Here is a 22,625-nt window from a genome sequence, read left to right as displayed (position 1 = left end):
TTTTTTTGGCAGAACTGGGGATTGAACTCAGGCCCTTGCGCTTGCCAGGGAAGCACATATTCCACGGAGCCATCTCCCTGGCTCCCCTCCCTACATTTTAATACTACCTAAATATTGATGTTTTCTGCTACATAAATGTCTTTTTCTTTTAAAAGAGTGACACAATACACAGGGCTGAGGGACCCACTGTGAAGATGGTTTACTTACAACGTTGACAAACTGCTGATGGTTTTAGTTGAGTGAATAGAATAAAATGTATCAGTAATCCATTTCCTATCTTTCTCCCAATTGCTGTTCCTAACTGTTGTTACAGTAGAGACAACTACCATTAACACTTTGTCTTTTCTAAGTATGTAAATAAACATAAGCATCTAAATACCACCCCTAATGCGCAGGATTGTAAATACGAATGGGATTATAATGGCTGGATGTATTCTATGGTTTGCTTTTTCACCGGACTGTGAGGCTCATTTTGTTCTTAAAACAGCTCAGATTCCCTGCTCTGGATCTCTCTTAAGCAGCAGTGCAGCAGATGCTGCGGTGCTCTCCTTTCAGAAATGAGGCATGTGATCTTTTAACTAGTTGTTGGCAGCTGATGTTCTGAGCTGAGACCTTCTGCAAACTTGCCTTTATCCAAAGAGACCTGCCTAGGTCAGAGCTGTGTGGCTCCCTGCTAGCATGTGAGGCTCCTAGTTAGGAAGATGCGGGGTTCCTATGCTTGCTGCGCCCTACGTCTCTAACTTTCTCATCGACACAGACCCTAAGGGTATCACCTATAATACATTTTCTATGTTCAGAAGAGATTGTCCACCTTAGAATCTGTGTCCCAGGGAATCTAACCTCTGATATGCTCACACATTTAGACCATTTTCAAAGTGCCACAAACACTAAATTATAAGTATTTCTTTGAAAAAATAATTCCTAGAAGAGGCCATGGAGGATCAAAGAACATATTCAAAATTTTAGTAGATATTGGTGGATTGCCCTCCACCAATATACATAGCTAAGATGCATTATACACATGTATCAATTCCCCACAACGAATGGAACCATTATGTACTACAAACAAGCACAAATAATTTTTTTAAATAAAAGAAAAGAGATTCTAGGGAGCTGCCATATGAGGACACATGAGGTAGCCCATGGGAAACAGCAGATACGCTCCCTGACAGTGCCTTAACCTTGACTTCCAACCTCCAGAAATGTTAGCAATACATTTATATTGTTTACAAACTGAAATGATTATTTTTCTAGAACTGTTGTTTTTATTTTCCTGGTGCTAGGAGATGAACCTGGGGCCTTGTTTATGCTTTGAACATGCTCTGCCTCTAAGCTCCATCCTCAGTCTATTTTTAAATGATCACAGGATAAGGCTGGGGCATCTGCGGGCCAGCTGGAGAATGCCTGAGAAAACAGTGGCGATGTGGGGAGGTGGGAACGACGCTGATGAATGACTGCTGACATTTATGTTATGATGCTCCTATTTCCAGGTATTAGGCCGAGGCCTTGAGGTAGATTTGTTATTTAATCTTCATGAAAAGCTTAAGAGGTCTGGAGAAGTACTTGTCTGAGTTTGTACAGAAGCAGAGGAGTGTACACTCTTACGTATGTCTAATTTCACAGAATTCAAGCTCTAGTCACAGAGTTCTCAGCCTCCAGCCTGACCATAATAGTGTCCAGCACAGCCAGTCTGATTTGGAATTCTCACCAATGCAGAATCTGAAGGCACCCTCCAGAACAAACAATAGCAGAAATGTCTCACCTAGCACTTTTTTATGACACTGGGACTTAATATATGTTTATATATAAGAACATTGGAAAATATTGCTGGATCCCTGGGGATTTAGAATAAGGAAAGGAGTAGACCAAGCTTCCCTCTGAAGCAGGGCCATCTACCTGACCACTCAATTAGTTGCTTAATACTGAGCTATGGAATTCACATGGATAGCACTGAAAGGAATAGCATACAGAAGAGGAAAGAAACAGAGAAGAAAAAATTAGGAAGATTTCAAGTGAGCAAATGAGCACAAATCAAGCATCTAAGGGGAGGGGAAGGGAAGCACAGAGAATTAAGGTGTGTTAGGTACATGTACCACCTCCCCAGGATGAGTGTGATCATTACACACTGCAAGCATGTACTAATAAAACTAAAAATAAGGAAAACAAAAACTTCTATACCTAGATGTTTAAAATATGTTTGGAAATGAAAAATCCTATGTTCAGCATTAATTATTCAATTCAGGTAGTAAAAGAGTAAAGAAGTAAACAGCTGTGAGCACACAGAATAAAAAATGATAAATGTGAAAGGAAGATTTGATAGATATTAAATAATATATGAAACTACATAGAAAGAAAAGATTTTGAAAAACTTGGAAAATGCCCACTAACCCTAGCTTATAAAAAAAAAAACAAAACAAAACAAACAAACCATATGACAAGGCTGGGGATGACTGCAGTTGTCTGCAGAGAAGCAGATTTTCCTAGCTGATAGAGGGAATGATGTCACAGGGGTCCCTGGAAACAGCTGTTGAATATTAAGTGCATATAGGGTGCTTCCCATGTTCAAGGCCTTAGACAAAGAGGCAGGTATTGCTTAATCCTTAGTCTCCTATTGCTTCCATTTTGTATGTATTTGTAGCAACTTGTTCCAGAAAGCAGAGCCTGATGAGAGGCAGAGGGAAGGTCTGAGCCCAGGACGGTGTTTGCAGAGTCTAATGTTCAGACTCTGGGTTCTGAGATGCTCTAGGTATGGACTGCCAAATGAACCCATCCATCATGCACGAAAGTGTGTGACTTGGAGTCACAAATCATAAACTGTGTCTTCCTTGTTGACAAAGGAAGCCTTTTCTCCCTTAAGAAATGGCTACTTTCAAGAATTCAAGGTTTCTAGGCTCCATTTAAATGAGGAAAGAATGTGGAAAAGCGAGGCAAAACAAACATGCAATGATAAAATATGCCCCAACAAAGGAAACCCAACAACATGCTTTCAAAATCAAAGCTTTTAGGCAGGTGTAATGGTGCACGCCTGTCAACCCAGCCTTTGTAAGGGCACCGCAGGAGGACTGCTACACGTTCGACACCAGCCTGAACTACAATGTGGCCCTGTTGCAAAAAAACAACGAAATCAAAACTTTGATCTAACATATAACTCTAGAATACCTATTAAAATACTTTAAGATTACTTTAGAGGATAAAAATAAAAACAGTGGAATTCTCAAGTACGAATGGAATTCTAGGGAACCAACCTAATGACTGCAAGCTGCCTGGTTTATATCTTGGAAAGCCTTTTAGTCTGTTCACAGGCTCCTTATCTGTTCCAGGTTGATCTCATTTTCAGTTGATAAGTACACGCACAGAAGCTGCCTGACAAAGTAAGCGATTTTCTTTTCTTCTAAAGAGCTGCATTTAATAGCTTTTAACCCATGTTCCCACATATTTTATGAAAAATTCTTTATCGCCAGTTCTGCTATCATTTTTGTCCTATATCTCCTGGTCCTATTCCAGTCTCACTAGGATCTTGGCATAACACAGCCACGTTGTTTTGACTGGAGACCAGTTAAGTTTGCAGTAGTCACACATGCTTATGGTAAGGAAACTAAAGCAAGAGTATAGAGAAGCATTATTTTCTCATTATCACAACTAATGAATTTTAGAGGGTTTAATTTATTAACTATGTAAACTATCCTTCTAAAAACTCAAAGTAGGTAATTGAAATTGATATTTATAATAATTCAATCTTTCAGTTATTTAATTTAATTAATTAATTTATTTATTTTTTGGCGGAACCAGGGATTGAACTCAGACCCTTGCGCTTGCCAGGGAAGCGCTTATTCCACTGAGTCATCTCCCTGACCCCTTTCAGTTATTTTAAAATCAATTTAAAATGGTCCTTAACAAGCAAATCTCATATACTGTCATATTTTTCTAAAAATAAATCCAGTATAAAATTCCCATTGGAGGGTGCCAGGGAAATGGCTGAGTAGAATAAGCGCTTCCCTGGCAAGTGCAAGGGCTTGAGTTCAATCCCCAGTTCTGCAAAAAAAAAAAAAAAAAAAAAAAAAGAAAAAAAAATTCCCATCGGAAAAGTAGGAGGTAATTATTTGACAAGAGGGACTCTTTACGTTAGAAATGATGTGTAGGTGTTATTAAACAAATAATGAGAAGGGCCGGGGAGATGGCTCAGTAGAATAAGTGCTTGCCTGGCAAGCGTAAGGGCCTGAGTTCAATCCCTGGTTCCGCAAAAAAAAAAAAAAAAAAAAAAGAAATTCAAAATACAGTTTAGTCTGCATATGACTTTTTAGGAACTTATCTCATAAGATAAGGCAAATTTCTTATTTTTGTCATGTTTTATAAACAAACTTAAAGAGAAAGCAAAATCTGAAAATACTAAAATTGCTTTTGGAAAAAAAAGTAATGAAAGCACTAATTAAGCAAAGATCGTTTAAGCCAATTTGGAGGCCTGCTGGATTACATAGGCTGGGGATTTATGGTGAAAGAGCAAATTTAGCCAACAGCTGAAACTTTAACTACTGGGCCTTAGGTGAAAAACAGTCAAACAGTTGAAAAGACTTTAGGATGCTGCCTTAAAAACATCTTGGAAGATGGAGGGGTTTATGACTGAATTAGTAATAGTTTTCTTACTAGAAACAACACTGAACTCGAGGATATACTGCTACATTTGTTCAGCATTCCTCTATGTTCCCTAAGGAAAAATACCTCCATTTAGTCAGACAAATGGAATGCTATTTCATGAGATGGCACGTAATGAAATACATTAAACTGCGACAGTTCACACCACACCAAGTTCACTGATCGAACAGCAGTGAACTGAAACATTCATCACTTTTATTTGTGTCAAACACAGAGGTCCAAGTCATAGATGCTAAAATGTATCTTTTTTTAAAATTAAAGGATTATATAAACAGAACTTTACTTGTAGAATGTTGAGTTACTTGAAAATAAAGACACTATGAGGAAGATTCCCCCAATAATGTTATTTTAGTAATGTCTTGTAGGTATACATACTTTTTACTAAAGTGTATATAGAAAAATAAAACCTGATAGAAAATCAGTTTAAATTATTGTCATCTGCCATGACTTTTATGGAGATGAAAGTATATAATAAAAATTTCATTACTAAGATTATTGATAGTGTAAGCTTCAGACACAAAATGTTATCTACTATCTTCATAAAAGTTAAAAAAATTTTAAAGAGCACTATCTCTTTAAATAGTTTGCTCATTTTATAAGTTTACTGAAAGTAAATGTCATCTAAAATACTTATTAATTTAGACCCATAGTTAGTTGAAATTTAAAATTAACTCACTTTCATTCCCTTGATCCAGTAGCTCAAGGTAGCTACTGAAATCATGAATTTAATTAAAAAGGAAATTTGATGAACTGAGCTGTTTCATAAACTTAAGTTACATTCTCTCAAACTTCCTAATATATAAAATCTTTCTGGGGATTAGCTTCTGGGATTTGGGGAATCTTCATTAACCCTTCCATTTCAGCTATGCAGTCAATTAACTTGCCCAATTGTGAGGCTAAACAGTTTCTCTAAATGAATATATAACAAGGGCTGTATTTTTAAAATTATAATCTTGGGGTTGGGGGTAGGACTCAGTGGTAGAAGTGTTTGTTTAGTGTGCATGAGGTCCTGGGTTCTATGTTTATCACCTCACCCTGCCCCAGTGTAATCTCTGGAATCTAGTGCACCACATTTCTGAAGTTTTAGACAAAGGAGATTCAAACATTTTAAATGTTTCTTGGGTTTGATCTGGCCTACCAGATGGCTGAAAGTGTTGCAGTTCACACCTGTTGCAAACATTTTTACACATTCTTTTAATTGCTTTAATGTATCTTTACCATTTAAAAAATTCTACTTTCAAAGCTCACCATGAATTCTGGGCACTTCAAAAGAAAGACACAACCAATCACACCCCAGGTCAAATGAGAAGAACTGCTGTAACTGCCCATTTATGGTGAGATGTGGGCTGGGCCTATACAGACCACTTTGTGCTCTCATTGGATTCAACAGCTTAAATAATTGCAAAACGTTCAGCTCTCAAACTATTCACATCAATGAAGAGCAACTTTAATTATACTCGCCACTGACTATTAATTAAAAAAATTCATACCTGCTTCCACACACAGTTGCTATGGCTTTGAAGCAGCCAGATGCAAGTTGGTAGGAACCTGTGTAACACCGGTCAATGGCCCAATTAAAAAGGTTTATTTGGTCAGGATTAAGTTCCAATAGCAAGACAACAACTTCACAGCCCAGTTGATGAACCTGAATACCAGAGCAAATCAATTATTCATGCTTAATGAAAGAATGTTTTAGAGAAAGACACAAATCAAGCTTAACCAACATAAACTGGGTGCAACGCCAGTGGGAACCACCTAGTCACACTGCTTAATATTTCAACACACTTCATGACAGTACAATGTTGCAAATGAAAACATCTAAACTAAATTTGACTCTAAAATCTGTTTTGTAGTGTATACCATTTCTTGACTTTATTTTAAAGAGAATAAAAAAATAGATTTTTTTTTCCTGTCTTTTTGATATAGGGTCTTGCTATACACAGTTCATGCTGGTATTAAGCTCACTTTGTAGCCCAGGTGAGCCTCAAACTTACAATGATTCTCCTCCCTCAGCCTCCTGATTTCTCAGATTACAGGCATGTGCCATCAAACCTGCCTCAAAAATAAGATTTTAAAGAATTCTGTAAAGGTAGTAAAGACTGTCAATTTTTTTTTTTATTTCTGAAAGATATGCATATTTAGCAAAAATAAAATATAAAAATGGTTAACATTCATATATTTATATGAGGTCTTTTAAGAAAAAAATCAGAGTGAATATGGCTATGAGGCTTCATTATAAAATACACAGTGAGGTACTTAGCTACCCATCTTTCAAAAAGTAATAGTCTTTTAGGAGGAATATGTTCAAGAGATCTATTGTATGAGGGCTTCAGTTAATGATGATACACTGCATGCTTAAAAATGCTAAGAAACTGGGTATTAAGTGTTTTCATCTCAAGAGTGGCAATCCCATGAAGTAACACACTTGTTACCTTTTTTTTTTTCTTTTTGCTGTCTTTTTGATACAGGGTCTTGCTATACAGTTCATGCTGGCCTTGAGCTCACTTTGTAGCCCACTTTGTAGATTCTACCATTCTATAAAGCGTATAGTCTTCAAAACATTACAGTGTCCATGATAAATCCATATAATTTTATATGTTAATTAAAATAATTGAAAAAGAAATATAATCTCAACAGTCTTTTAATTTTTGTCTTTCTGAGACGAGGTTTCACTATGTATTTCAGTCTGGCATTGAACTTACTTTGTAGCCCAGGCTGGCCTCAAACTCGCAGCAATTCTCTTGCCTCAGCCTCCAGAGTGCTAGGATTACAGGCGTTCCCAACATGCCTGAGCTCAACAGACTCATCTTTTTTTTTTTTTTTTTAATGAAAGAGAAATCTGTTTTATTGGTCAAATATGAAATAGATATACGAAACATTCCAGCAGATGTCTAGATAAGGCAGCCCAAACAAAGGGAAGCCCTTCCTCCCTTCATCGCAACCTCCACGGTGGAGGACATGGCTGCTAGCAGTCCAGTCTTCAGAAGGGACCCAGGCTGGAGGCGCGGGTCACCTGTGGGTCCTCTGTGGGACATGGAGTTAGCTGGTTGCCTTCAGGCTGTCTGTAGCATCTTGCTCAACAGACTCTTCCTTTTTTTTTTTGTTTTAGACTCTTCCTAATCAGAGGCTTTCATATGAAAAAAATATCACACTAGATACCAGTGATAGGATTCGTGACAGAAGATTTCCAGAAGATTTTAAATACCAGATGATCAGTGGAGGGGCATGTGCCTCACAGAGAAGCCTGGTGCCTGGAGTCTCTGTGCCTCTCAGAAAGTATCACTTCTCCTTCACCTTTCCCCAAAGTTGTTCATTCTTCTTGCCAGTTGCAACCAGGTGCAAAAGGAAAGATCTGGCTTACTCATTTACTTACTGGGTTTGACCAAATAGGAAGTGATACTTTAAATAGAAAGTCAAGCTTCTTTAATCTAGTTTTCTTTCCCCACTTTACATAATTTGCAGCAGATAAAAGCTCACAATTTTCTTGCAAAGCAGTAGAAATTAACATTTCATTAAAAAGAAAATTAATTTGACTTGGAAAAATATCGGCAGGTTTTGCTGTGCTTTAGAAAATTTACCTGGTGGAATCAGAATACTTCAAGATAGTAGAATAAGTATATAAGACATAATAATACGTGCTGCTGCAGTGAGCGCAATACATGATAAATCATGTTAACTGGACAGGCTAGTGTGACCGCTGCTAGGTCAGAAGCAGAGTATCACCTCACCGTGGAGGCCTCTCCATTGTCCTTTCACTGGCCTTTATCCTGTATGCAGAAGCCAGTAGGCCTTTATCCTGTATGCAGAAGCCAGTAACCTGATTTTTGCACACCTGGTTTGTTAGGGCTGTTTTAAAACTTTATAGATATGGAGTTTTATGTGTGTTATAATTTGTATCTTTTTTTTTTTTTTTTTTTTCAGTACTGAGGATTGAACTCAGGATGTTGCACTTGCCAGGCAGGAGCTTATTCTACCGAGCTATCTCCCCGGCCCTTACAATTTGTATCTTATGTGACTTTAATTTGCATTTTCCTGATGCCATGGACCATGTCCTTCCAAAATGTGTATGCTAAATTCTAACCTTCAAGGCGATGGGACTTGCAGAAGCAGCCTTTGGGAAGCGAAGGGCCCTGAGGAGCCCTCGTGAGCAGGACTACTGCCTTCTAAATGGGAACGTGGATAGCTCCATTGTCAGTTCTGCCAGGAGAGAACATGGCAAAAGGTGGCCATCTCGGAACAAGGAAGTGGGCTCTGCCCAGACAGCAAATCTGCCAATGCATTAATCTTGGCCTTCTTAGTCTCCAGAACTGTAAGAAATCAATTTCTGTTTTTGATACCTACTTAGTTTATGGTATTTTGTTATAGCCCATCTCAAGTATCTTTAAATTGTCAACTTGACTGGATTAAGAGACTCCTGGACAGGCAATTAGATTATGTGACAGATGCTTGGGTCCTTACCCATCTTGGTTTCTTTCTACTAGATGCATTTAAACTTATACATTTTTAAGCAAGGCTTCTATGTATATTTAATTATTCTTCACACAAAAATATCTTCCAGTGTCCATTTAGTTACTTATTCTTTCACTTACTGATTATCTAGAAGTATATTTTTTAACTTATCTTTTTATTTTTTATTATTAGTTTAATGCTACTCTCAGTATAGAACACAGCCTGTATCATTTTAATCTGAATGGTTTGAGACTTGATTTACAATCCAGCGTCTGTCAATTTTGGTAAATGTTACTGTGGTTTTAGTCGTGGTACATCATAGGATAAAGTACTCACTTATACTTATAAGCATAAACTTATAGTCATGTGGCTAATATGGCAAGTGACTGTGTTTTGAATAATACTTATACATTTTAGCAACTCAACACAGAAATCCAAAGACAAAAGCAATATGTTTGTCTACAACTTACTCGTAAATCTTGACAAGCCAGAATGTTGTCCAGCCATTTATACAGGTAGCCATCTGGGGAAAGACCCACATTATCAAAAACAGGGCCGCAGCACAACACTGCTGACATTGCCTGGTAATAAAGACAACAAAACATGGAGATGAAGCCTGGACAGATGTAGCAGTACCCAACTACCCTCACAAAATATAACTACCAAATTTATAGATGGTGATTGCCCTTTATAAAGTGGTTATTCCTCCATGATTTTAAAGCATTTCTTAGCAGACTTAATAAGAAACAAAAAGTTCAAAAGTTGTTTAAATAAAATTTAAAAGTCCATAAATTTAACATATTGTACTTGCAATTTTGTAATATAACCAACCTTTATGATGAAATAGTACTTTTTTCAATAATTTCATGTGAATACTGCTTAAAAGATTAATCCACTGTCTTAAATTTTGCTTTTTGACAAGTATTTGATTGTGTTGAATTGACAAAATGTGAAAAAACAGAAATAAATAATGATAATCCTTAAACAGATAAAATAAATGAAGAATTTAAACTTTAGAATCTTTTAGGGGTTGGGGGAATGAGAATAAGAGAGATCCTACTTTTTTTTTTAAACATTATTTATTTGGTACACGGTTTTGCTATGCAGTTTGGACTCATAGCAACCCTCCTGTCTCAGCCTCCCCAGCACTGGGATTACATGTGTGTGCCACCATCTGGTATTGGTGGCCGGCAGAGTGAGTCCAGGGTTCCAGGGCTGGTATAGCATGAGGTACCAGGGATCGAACCTGGGTCTTTGTGCTTGCCAGGCAGGTACTTTGACTTCCAAGCTATCTTCCAAGCCTGATCCTGCTAATTGTACTTGGCAAGTTCAATTTAATGTCAGATCACCATTTAACCAGGCCTTATAGAGCCGAAAGTCAGCTTGAATCAAAAATTTGTGGTACACATTACAGAGCTGATAATATAGTTAATCTTCTAAAGTAAATTAGGCTGCAATGACACTTCTGCAAACTGAGAAGAGTCCTCAAGGTATGGAAGTTTATGTCTAGTTCTCTCCTATGACAGGAGGAGGTGAACAAGTACATGTAGCTCTTGGTCAATTTTGAATCTAAAGTAACTAATTTTTGGAAGTCAGTTGGCAAGGCAGTTACTTAAAGAGTGAATAAGCAAAACCACATAGCTCTTAGGAGAAATACTGGATGAGAAGCTTTAGCATTAACGTGTGCGCCCAACTTGGATAATAACATTTTTTATATGTGCCTCTCAATCTGTGTTTAAATGATCATACTTTGAAATTTAAGTAATTTATGTATTCATATGTGTGTGACTATTCATTTGATTTTTTTCCACATGCATTTAAATTTTATTACAACATATCACTCATTTTAACCTCTTATTTTGGGGGATGCTGCTGGGGAGCAAGCCCAGGGTCTCGTGTCTGCTAGGCAAGGGCTCTTTCACTGAGTTATACCTCCAGCTGTTGATGTTATTTTTACGGCCTATTTGCTGGTTTAAGGAAAGAGACCGCTGAGCTGACAACTGGCATTCGGTGGAGAAAACATCACCTACCTTTAAAGCACAGTACTGGTATCTTGTAATCTGATGATTCCTGTCACTGTACCGATCCAGAGGAGTAAACATAATGCTGAAGGGGCCTGCCCACTGGCTAAACAGGATGAAGAGGTGGTGCCGCAGGCTTTGCTGCGGGAAGAGAAACCGTCTGTGGTGAACTAGGGAGAAAAAACACAAAGCTGAATCTACTGAACTCAGTGCGGTTTACAGCACCAGGATGAGTGCCTCTCACATTTTGGGGAAGTCAACAATTTCATCTCTTAACTCTAGTTTTCTTTTCTTTATTTCCTTTTTTGGCATGAGTGGGAAGATGCCGGGGCCTGAATCCTGGATCTTGTATATGTTAGGCAAATGCTCTATCACTGAGATACATCTCTAGTCTCAGCTCTAGTTTTCTTTTCTTTTTAAATTTTAGGGAAAGGTTTATGTGGTGTTCAGAGTCTCACTACTATATCAGATTTGTGATGATCTGCCTGTTTACAGCCTCCCAAGAGCAGGGATTACAGGTGCGCACTACTACACTCAGTCTCAATTGCAGTCTCCGTGCGCCCCAGGGATGGGCTGGCACAGCAGGCCTGGGGATCAAATCCCCAGCCTCTGGGCCTACTTGCAGGTGCTTTAATCCACTGAGTTATTTGGTCAGCCCTCTACTTTTCTTAAGGTGACTTTTTTGCTGTGTTGTTTTGAGATAAGATCTCACTATGTAGCCCAGGCTGGCTTTGAACTTGTGGTGATCCTTCTCCATCGGCCTCCCAAGTGCTGGGATTAAGGGTATGTACCACTATGCCTGGCTAAGACTCAACATTTTTTTTTTTCCATAATTTTATTGAGAAACAGATAGCAATGAGACAGTGTCAAATCAAATTGGTAGGACAGTTTCAATAATTAACATATTGCATACATTCTTCCTAGTGGTTAATTGCTGTACAAGATGCGGACCTATTATCTTATTTACAAACACCACTAGAACAAATCCCTCTATTCATTAAGAGAATGTAACTATATATCTATCCAAACCACTTTGAATACACAGATACAAAATGGACATTCATCTGTATCCCCTTTTTCTGTTAAGTTCCATCATTTAAATATTATAGGTGTGTAAACTCAGCAAAATATTCTAAAAGAGTCCAGTAGTCCATAATAGTACTGGGTCTTCCGCTTCCCTGGCAGTGTCAGAAACTGTTGACCTGAGTCCCCTACAGCTCAACATTACACCATGGCTTTACTTCTTATAGTTTGTTTTTATACTTTTCTGCTGGATGGTTAAGACCAAGGTGAAGCAGGACCTATGCAGCAAGAGTTGTAGCTTTTGTAAGACCCGACTTTTTAAACATAGGTTTCAAGGTGATTTTCTTTCTGAGTGCCTATTTTTCCTTTTCTCATGTTCCCATGCTGTGGCCAGCAGCACCAGGACTCAGTGGAAAGTAGAGACTCCCTAATCGATACCCAGAAAACGACAAGACTTCTCAAAGAGTTGCTGCTGACACAAGTTTTGCTGACTGCTGTTGCCTATCGTTAGGAAGAACCATGGAATATGGTAGATTCTCTCCTCTAAACAAATGCATTTTAAATAAAGAAGTCAACTCAAATCTTAATTTAAAGTCGTAAAGAAGGACTAGTTATAAGGTTAGTAACATCAAAGTAATAAAAATAGAGTTGTAGTTTTTTGTAATTTATACAATTATACAAAAATTTGGAACAACTGTTATAGCAAACATACCAGGTATTTTGTTTCATATGCATTTATCAGAGCGGAAACATTTTATACCAGTGGTGAATTCATGGCTCATGTACATCCATGCTATCCTCTGTTGGCATGGGAACCAGGTTGCCCCAGCAACTTAGCATCAGATGACAATAAGTAAGTAGGTTTTGGGTTGCAGTTTGGTCACCTGTCTCTACAAGGTTTATCCTCACTGTTCACTCATTTACACTGTGAAAAATAATTCTCTCATAAGTTTTAACAGAATGTAAAACATATCAAGCAGTAGAGAATCCAAGTCAGTGATTTGGTGGAGTTAGAATATTACTAAAAGTACATGTTCACAGAAAAATACAGAGACAATATGAAAAACTCTAGTTGGTGTAAATGCTTTCTCTGAATTCTTTCCTTCCTTCCTGTGGATATCACAACTGCTCATTTTCAGGGGAGAACTAAAAGAACAGAAATAATAAACACAAAGTCAAATTTAGTTCCTATCATTCCCTTTGTAATTCAAGTGAGTTATGATGACATGTTCTTAAGTATTTCCAAGTGGCTCAAAATAAAAGAATCCCATTCTGACCTGCCTGTAGGCCACTGGGATGCAGGAGCAAGGCACAGTCACAAGGAATAGTTTCCTACAGATGAAAAGTAATGTGTAACGATGCATCACTGTACCTGGAACACACTGGATCAGGTTGGCCACCATGGCACTAAAATGTGCCCGGATGTCTTTAAGGATTTCAACTTCTTTGTCATTTTCAGCTTCTAGGAGCATACGGGTCAAGTCCACATATTCTAAGAACAAAGCTCCAAGGGCTAAAGTATCTCGCTCTAAGGCTCCATTTGTGCTGGAATAAAGGAAAATTAAACTTTTAGGCAATTTGTCTATACAGCAGTATAGAACATACTTCAAGAAAAACAAGATTCAGTGTCAGAATTCATATAGTAGGTTTGTTATTAACTTATATGCATTGAAATAGTATATAAAAAAGCAAGCTTTTTTTTTTTTTTTTTCAGAACCGGGGATTGAACTCAGGCCCTTGTGTTTGCCAGGCAAGCGCTTATTCTACTGAGTCATCTCCCCGGCCCCACAAGCTTTTTTTCTTAAAAAAATCTTTTTGAGTTAATGTATTTAAAAAAGGAGAGAAAATAAAAGAGGAGAGAGATGGAACAGTCCAGTGAGGGGAGACCAACTCAGCAGAATTTGGATCCCACCTGTCACTTATGACGCCAGCATCAGCCAGAAGTTCAAAAATTCGAAGCAGCTGTAGCCTTAACAAGTCACGCCTTTCTCTGCGTTTCTTGTTCTGTGTAGAAAGAGGTAACACCACTTATAGTCAGGGCAAAACAGTATGAACTCTGCTTTTGATGACTATATTAAAGAGGGACATAATTTGGTATTTTTCATTTTCTGAGAGGAGAAGACTGAAATCTTTCCTTTTCCTAATCTTCAGAGACAATGATTGCCATTAAAGACTGTGAGGGAACAGATCACAAGTGGAACAATGCATATGTGTGAGGAGGAAATGCTGAGAACTAAGGAGCTCCATCTCCCAGAGGTCTCTGCTGTCTGCTGAGAGGCTGAAGAGCTGAGCTGAGTGGAAAGGGGCGGGGGACCAGCTGACCCTGGAGGGACTGTTTCTTCTTACACTGCCTTCTCTTTTTTAAAATTTTTATTATTATATGGCCTACTGCATGGGATGCTTATTTTCCAATCTTTTTTCTTTTTCTTTTTTGAACTTTGATACAAGTGAATTTTGAAATAGATTCACTTCAGGGAAAATAATGTGTCACATGCCGAATCAGGTAAGTATTATTCTTAGTTATTTCTTGACAAAAACAAGAAAACTAAATACCAAAATTAAACTTCAACTCAAACTTTTTTATTATTATTTTTTAATTTTTATTTATTTTTGTTTTTTTCCCATAATTTTATTGAGAACAAACAGCAATGAGACAGTGTCAATTCAAATTGGTAGGACAGTTCCCATAATTAACACATTGCATACTCTCTTCCTAGTTCAACTCAAACTTTATGCAAAAGAATGTAATAAGATTTAATGTGTATATGACTGTTTCAGTTGTTTTGCACTGATATGTTTAGGGCATAAAATTCTTTAAAATAGAAACCATATTTAATAAGTAGTTGAATACAAAAAGTAATGAAGTGATAAAAGTTAAAACACTAAGATTCATTGTTAAAGTCATGTTGGAGTGACTGTCTTCTTTAGCAGAAACTATGGATTTGATTTAAATTTATTCACTGTCCAAATCAATCAAACCTTAATTATCTGAATTTATTTATTTATTTAGTTTTCATTTTATGTCTTTGGTATAGGGTTTCATTATGCAGCTCAGACTTGCACTAATTCTCCTGTTTTCAGCCTCCCCAGTGCTGGGATTACAGGGGTGTGCCACCACACCTGGACTCCGTCACTGGCTTAGCGTTCCCGGGGGTGGGCCCAGTGCAGCATGTGGGACCCAGGATCAAGCCCTGGTCCACGTGCTTGCCAAAGCAAGCACTTAGTCTGCTGAGCTATCTAGCTGGCCTTTGAATTGAAAAATCTTACCTCTGGTCTTCTCTCTAGTGCCTCTTTCATTAATGGATGAAGTTCTTCAACCAATTCTCTGTGGAGAAAATAGGTCACATTCAAAATTCATTTTTTTCTTTATTTTGAAATTCATTGTTATTGACACCAAACTTATTCCAAGTATATCCATGCTATCCTAAATTATTTGCTTTTTTCCACTTTTTTTTGGCTATAAAAATCTCTCCAAATATCTTGTATAGGAACAAATTCTTTCTGGTGAATGTCATCATTATGTATACCTAAAATGTACCAATAAAACCTGGTTGAAAAAAGAATCTCTCCCTTGTCTGCTCCATATCCCAATCATGTGATGAACTATAATAAGTATTAGTCTATAGTTTGAATTACTGATCTTAGCACCTTGAGCTTGCCAGGCAGGTGCTGTGCCACTGAGCTGTATATCCCCAGCCCCCATGTCTACAGATTTCAGAGCTAAATTTATTTGAGTTCTATGATACATAAATATTTTTCCTTAAATAAATGGCAAATATAAAAATTATATGTTTTCATCAAAACCAATTTTTCTCATGTAGCAGACGTTTTGATCACAATGATATGGATCTTAAATTTCATATGTATAGACTTTACCCATCCCTAACATCTCTAGTTCTCAGGTTTATACTTGTAACCTGATTAGTTGTCTTCTCTAGAAAGCAACTTATGAATTGCTTTGTCAAAACACATAGAACTGTTGGCAGTCTTGGATCTAGGTGTTTGTCTATAATACATATCAGTCTCTAAAATTGTGTTGTTTGGTAGGATATCTTGTGCCATATTAAACATCACCCTCCAGGAAAATCCAATGGACAGGATGGTATCAACCTCATGGGATTCTGTGCTGACACACAGAAGATCTCAATCTAGTGCTGATTTCTAAAACATTGATGCTAAATTTTCTTCTATACATGAGAAAGTTGAGGCCAGAGACATCTAAATTTCTAGGCTCATGTGGCTGGTCAGCTGAGTATTTCTGACCTCTAGGAATATCTAGAGGGCAAGATACACTTTTTAAAAAGCCCTAGACTGAGAAGAATGTTAGGTAATTTCAGGAATTGTTATTTTCTTGTGGTATGTCTATATTTTGGTTATTATCAGCTAATAACTAGTAAAATGCTATTTGACTAGCTCTCTGGTAATAAGAATAGATGATTTTTTTTAAGGCTAAAAATCTGACTCGGTAAATAATACAATTGATCTTTTTAAGCTGTTTCTAAAATATTTCATTAATATTTATTTTTCAAGTAGTGTTTCTTATATATGTTTGGAGTGTTTCCTTTTTTATCTGCATGGAAAATTGAGAAGGGGAAGGAGGAGAAGGGGAAGTCTACAAGAATTAAGATGTGTCACTACACGTGTGAACTCACAATGAATGTTATCATTATGTACTGCACAAATGTACTAATAAAGTTAAAAAATGACATGAATTTTATATTTTGTTCACTGGGGCTTTTGTTGCTTAGCTGAAGCCATCAGAAGCAGCCTCAGTCAACACTATCAGTTTCAAAAGGCCTCAGTAATGTCTCAGACAGAACTGTAACTTGACTGCAGATGCAAAATCAAGGAAACCGGAAAGCCAGGCCTGCTGTTTCCATGTAGGCAGTGCCTTATGAAAAGACCAACCAGCTGAGCTGAAAACACCTGAAAGAGTTCTAGTCACCTTTTCTCCTTTTAATTAAGTTTATTGGTACGTTTAGGTACAAATAATGATCAGAGTCATTGTAGGGATTTTACACTGTATATGATATAACTTGATTCTTTTTTATCCCATTCCCCTACCTCCCACCCATCCCTCTTTCTTTGTGTCATCTTCAAAAGTCTTTTTTTTTTTTTAATGTTGTATACTCCAAACAGCCTGGCTAAGTGGGGATCAACAGCGATTGTTTTCATTTATAATTATCTGAAACAAAACTTGTGAGTGAAATACAATCTGAGAGGTAATCCAAAATTGAACTCTGACAAAATCTGAAATGTGAGCAGTTGCAAGGATCACTTATTGCACAAGCAAGCCAAAGGAGACATACAGGAAGTGGTGTCCCCCTTGCACTCTTCAGGCACATGCCAATAGAAGCTCAGACGCAAGAAGAGCAGCTACACCAGCAGCAGCATATATAAATGTAGAACACATTAAGACGACTGTACCTGAACACAAGAGAATTTGTTCTTCCAAATCCTAGAACTAAGGACTCTGTGATCTCAATGCTCTCTAGTCTCATCAAGGGCACCAGCTGCTTTAGCAGAACTCCCACAGACGCAGTGCCTATGGCCTGAAACAAGTGGATTAAAAGTGAAAAAGGTAACAGGGTAACTGATGTTTCCTTTAATCACATGATGATTCCATTACAGTTTCAAAGTACTGAGCCACATCCCAAGGCACTGCCATCTTTTCAGGAAAAAAAAAAAAAAAAAAAAAAAAAAAAGAAAAGCACAAATCTGAGGCAGAACAATGAAAGTATTTCTCACCTGGGATATAAAGTATAAAGAAAAAAATGTACAGAGACTTCTTTTTAATCATTTAAATCTACAAAATTGCCCCTGGCAAAATAATTTTATGAAGCCATGTTTAAAGGTGAAGACTTGGTGAACAGTGAGAGACATGTACTACACAGGACATAAACCCAACCTTGGGGTACTAACAAATATAATTCACTTTATGATCTTAAGTAAGTTTCTAAACTTGTCTGTATCTTCAGTTCCCCACTTGCCAGGGAGGAGTAATAAATTATTCAAATAACATTCAATGGAACTTAGAAATATGTAGGATGAAAATCTGATCCCATAATACTCCAGATGGCAGGCACAGTGCAATTTGCACTAGGAACTCTAGACAAACAAGCTAAAAAAAAACCTTACAGAATAATTCTTCTGAAGCATGTCATGTCACCTTGTTATCGTAGCTCACTGTACCATCAGGTGTGGTTGCCATTATTTCGGGAGTAGAAGCTCTTAAGTGTCCTGGGCTCATAATACTGGGTTTTGCGACTCCAAAACAGAGAATAAGGTAATTTCTCCACAAAGTAACATAGTTGTCTCCGCTGCCCGCAGTGCTGGTTTTCTTGGCATTAATTGGGCTGCTAGTAAAATGGAGCCAAAGATAAGAAAGGAACTAAGTTCTCAATTTTAAATATCACTTTTTAAAGAAAGATCATAGAAAGTGCTAGCTAGAGTTAGACAGTTCTGTTCATGACATTGATCAGAGAATATCTCCATTGGATGAAAAGTTGTCTAGAAAAACCTTTCACCACAAAGAGCCTGAGATTCTAGATAGTCATATTGATTGTTATGGAAAAAAATCTTACTCTAAAGTCTAGATAAAACTTTCTATTTTTATTCAATGGTAAGGATTCTGTAGTAGGAAATTAGAAGCGCTTATAATAGTCTAATCCCTTGCATGAAAAGAAACTTTAAGAGGGCAAATGGTAAAACAAGGAAAACACCTCGATCCCTTACTTGGGGTCAACCAGTGGCATCACAGACTGGAGCCGAGTGAAGGCATAAGGCCAGGCATAGCTGAGGGCTGTGGGGCAGTGCTTAGGTAGGTTCTCCTGCCGAAGGAAGCTGAAGAGGCAGAGGACCCAGGGGTCTTTGACTGACTGTGCAAATATCCAGACATGAGAAGGGCTCTTCACATCATAATGGCTATTGACCAGGACAGCATTCCATTCCACCAGCCATTGCAGATCCACATTGTGGGTCAGTGATAATGTTGCCTGCAGGCACAGAAGTAGACAGAGAATCAAATCTGAACCCAAATGATCCATCCTTACCAGTGCTCCACCTGAGTGATGCTGCCTGCACAGTACCCTGCCAGATTGCCTCTGCAATGGGCCAGCTTTGTATCTGAAACACCCATTCTATATGCACCACATAACACATAGGTGGGCACTCAAATCTTTCCTGTGCTAGCCTTGTTGAGAAGCAGTTGAGAGTGAAGTTCAATTATCAAGGTCGTAGTGTCAAAGTCTAGACTGGGACAGTTGTGTAGCTTTTACGTACGTTCACGGTATTGCATAGAAGTGCATACAAGCTGCTCACTACATATTTGTGGAATCATGTTATGACATTAAGTTTAAATCATTTTAAAATTGAATTCACCACTTAAAAATCCTAAAAATTACTTATCTCTCAGATAGATAAGTGTATTTTTATCCCTGCTTTTAATATGAAGTCTTTGGTTGTGATTTTATGTTTATTTACGCTAACATGCCTTTCTTTTGATTTAAGAGAGATGGTTCAACACAAGTTCTATTGTGTGGATGATTTTTGAGATAATTACCTATTCTTGTCATGTAACCCCAAATCAAAACAATGCACTTAAAAATCTCTATGAAACATATATGTACAAATAGATGGATAAGTTCTTATATTTCATTTCTTTTTAAGGGCAGATATCAGCAGTTAGAGGTTACCAATTTTCAAATAATTTAGCCATTGTGCCAGGAGGAGATTGTCTTTTGTGTATTGGGCATCTGAAGTGATCCATTTTACCTTTTGGTCTATGTGTTCCCCTGGGTAACAGCTAACGTAGAGCCTTCGAAGTTTAATGGGCTGAAAGGGGCCGAGCTGGAACTTGAAAGCCCAAGAGATGAAATTTCAGCGTGTTCTCTGTTCAAGTCCTGTGACCTGGGGAAAAGCACTGAGCATCCCAGAGCCCCTGCCTGCTTCACTGGTGACCTGGGAATTACAGTGCTGATCTCATCTAATCTTTCAAAAAATTCCACATGATAATGGATGTAGAAATACCAGCATGAGGCTGGCACTGCTTCCCCATTTCCCATTCCTGTGCTCCCCTAGCTGTATATCTTGATGATAAGGTCACTCTGCTGACCTGGCTAAGGATTTTGATTCTGGTAAATGGAACAAAATTGCATGAATAAAACATATACATGTAAAGCAAAGCTAACTACTCAATTTCATACTGAAACAATGTGAACTTCAAAACAAGGTGGGACTACATCACTGTCACTGTCAAGGTTCTCTGTGCGTGGCTGACAGTTTTAGTGATTTTTATTACAATTATGCCTATAAACAAGAATAGGCCACTAAAAATAAGGACCTGTATTCAATCTCAGCTAGAAAAGGCAACAAAAGGCTCACAAACATCTTCAGATTTTATATTCAGCAGGTATCTGCATCAGGCATCGGCTATGTGGATTCTGTTAGTTGTCCCAGATTGCCCTGTCTCTCCTTAGTTATTTAGTTGAAATGAATCCAGGTTCTCTTACTGTACTTTTAACATGAAAAGTCAGATAACTAAAATCAGTTTCAGTTTCCATTCAACATGCACAGGAAATTGAAGGCTACCGATATGCTTTTTAAAAGGAAGCATGTATTTGTTTAGCAGATAAAGCTCTGTAAGATTCAAAGTCCAAATGGACAAGTCTGGGCTCTATCTCTCACCTTTTGTGTAACTATGGGCCTCTCTCCCCTTAATGTTTCTTTTTTGCTTTTGTTTTCCCTGAATCTGGAGACTGAACCCAAGGCCTCTTATTACTTTACCACTTCTGCTACATACCCAGCAGTGTTGCTACTAAATGCCTTAGAGTTTTAATAATTGTGAGGGTCCAATGAGATAATAAATGTGAAAGTACTCTGTAGACTAAGGCTCCACATAAATAGAAGTTACCATACTAAGAATTTGATATAAACCTGAGTTAAGTGTGATATTGAGGTATACTAAGTGTTAAATATAAAGATTAAATACAAAGTAACTTTAAGGACTTGGAGCATTTTTTTCTTTGGTGATATTGGTTACTGAATCCAGGGGTCTTTACACTGATATACACTCCCCATCCTTTCCAGTTTTTTTTGGAGACAGGTTCTTCCCTAAGTCACTAAGTTTCCTAGGTTGGGCTTGAACTTGGGATGCTCCTGTTGCTACGTATCACAATCCCTGACTTTTGTACTTCTTTATAGATTTAAAATTTATTTATATCCCAAAGGCTCACATTTTGGCTGGAATGTATCTGAATTTCTGTTAAACCATCATGTGAACAGCTAGTCTTGTTTTCTTAAGTACCTTGGTATTACTTTGTTAATCGGGTATGAACACCCAAATTTGTCTATATAATTCCTGACTCTCTTTTTCAGATAGATCCAGAATGTATATTTAAGAACTATTAGCAAACAGAACCAAATATGTACTTACTGAATCTGAAACTGCTACATGAATAAAACTTTCGAGAATAGAAGAACTGAGCTGATCCATGACATCAATCATTGGCCTGTCGTCGTCCTGTGCAAATGGAAGGTGGTTACTCTCAGGAAAAAGGATCCCTTCCCTAGCCCATCCCCCATACTGTCTTCATTGAGTACATCGATCCCAACAGCTTGTGAGGTAGTGATAAGGGATTTATCATAGACAAATGAGTGCCAAAAAGGTGAAAGGCACTGGATAAAGCTCCCTGTATTTCTGGGCTTAGTTTTTCAGTTTACAGTGGGAGATAATTGGGGCTCCAACTTCTGTTTTTCTGAAAAGATAATTCCCTGAACTTCAAAGAGCCATACACATACATGAAATGTAAATACTGGTACTATGCATTAGTCACTTCAGTATCTATGTTGCTAACATAAAAGAATTAAGACTGTCTAGGAGCATGCTTTGTCAGATGAGTAAAATGGATTTATTTTAAGACACAGGTCTGTGAAAATCACTGATTAATGTGATTGTTTGAATTTTAGTAGCAAAGGAATTACACTAGTGACTGATCACATACTTTTTTTGCAGTATCTGTGTATAATACAGCTACTTGAGAAAAAGGAGCAAATTAAACAGAATATTTTATTGAAAGTTCTACATGAGTAACAAATACACACACACAAATACTCATACATATTGTATATGGATATGTTCACATTTGTAATTGTTTTTTACAGACAAATGTCGAAATATAGAACAAGTTTTAAAGGCCTTATAGGAAAACCCTGAAATGTACGTATTCATGAATATTGTTTAAAAAACTTGTGGCTGGTCAAAGAAAACAGCATATGAGAATATCAGTGATGTGGTCTGGTTCAGTGGTGGCCAGCTGTTTGTTATAACTGAAAGCTCTAGAGGTTTGCCATCACTGGAGTGACTTAATGGAAAGTAAGAACATGGGAATTTAGAGACATACATATCTGGTTATGTCAGATCTTAGTGGTCGATTTGGGCTAACACACGTAACCTCTCTAAACCTCAGTCTCAGGATCTATATT

At 37.5% G+C, this 22,625-nt stretch overlaps 1 protein-coding gene across 1 annotated transcript in view; it reads right to left on the bottom strand.

Annotated features, from left to right (window-relative positions):
• The window catches only part of Fry (FRY microtubule binding protein), a 431,398-nt gene that overhangs the window by 123,681 nt on the left and 285,092 nt on the right, over positions 1 to 22,625 (bottom strand). The window contains exons 20-29 of the mRNA XM_023715059.1: positions 21,577 to 21,663; positions 18,879 to 19,138; positions 18,313 to 18,502; positions 17,571 to 17,695; positions 15,411 to 15,468; positions 14,056 to 14,147; positions 13,516 to 13,688; positions 11,130 to 11,290; positions 9,570 to 9,680; positions 6,141 to 6,295 (exon numbers count right to left, since the gene is read on the bottom strand). Of these exons, the coding sequence (XP_023570827.1) occupies positions 6,141 to 6,295; positions 9,570 to 9,680; positions 11,130 to 11,290; positions 13,516 to 13,688; positions 14,056 to 14,147; positions 15,411 to 15,468; positions 17,571 to 17,695; positions 18,313 to 18,502; positions 18,879 to 19,138; positions 21,577 to 21,663 (1,412 nt within the window). The remainder of the gene's footprint in view (positions 1 to 6,140; positions 6,296 to 9,569; positions 9,681 to 11,129; positions 11,291 to 13,515; positions 13,689 to 14,055; positions 14,148 to 15,410; positions 15,469 to 17,570; positions 17,696 to 18,312; positions 18,503 to 18,878; positions 19,139 to 21,576; positions 21,664 to 22,625) is intronic.

This window comes from Octodon degus, unplaced genomic scaffold (assembly GCF_000260255.1).
Source record: "Octodon degus isolate 3935 unplaced genomic scaffold, OctDeg1.0 scaffold00038, whole genome shotgun sequence".
NCBI classification, from domain to species: domain Eukaryota; kingdom Metazoa; phylum Chordata; class Mammalia; order Rodentia; family Octodontidae; genus Octodon; species Octodon degus.
Note: the sequence above shows the minus strand (reverse complement) of the source record. Positions and strands in the feature narration are given on the sequence as shown.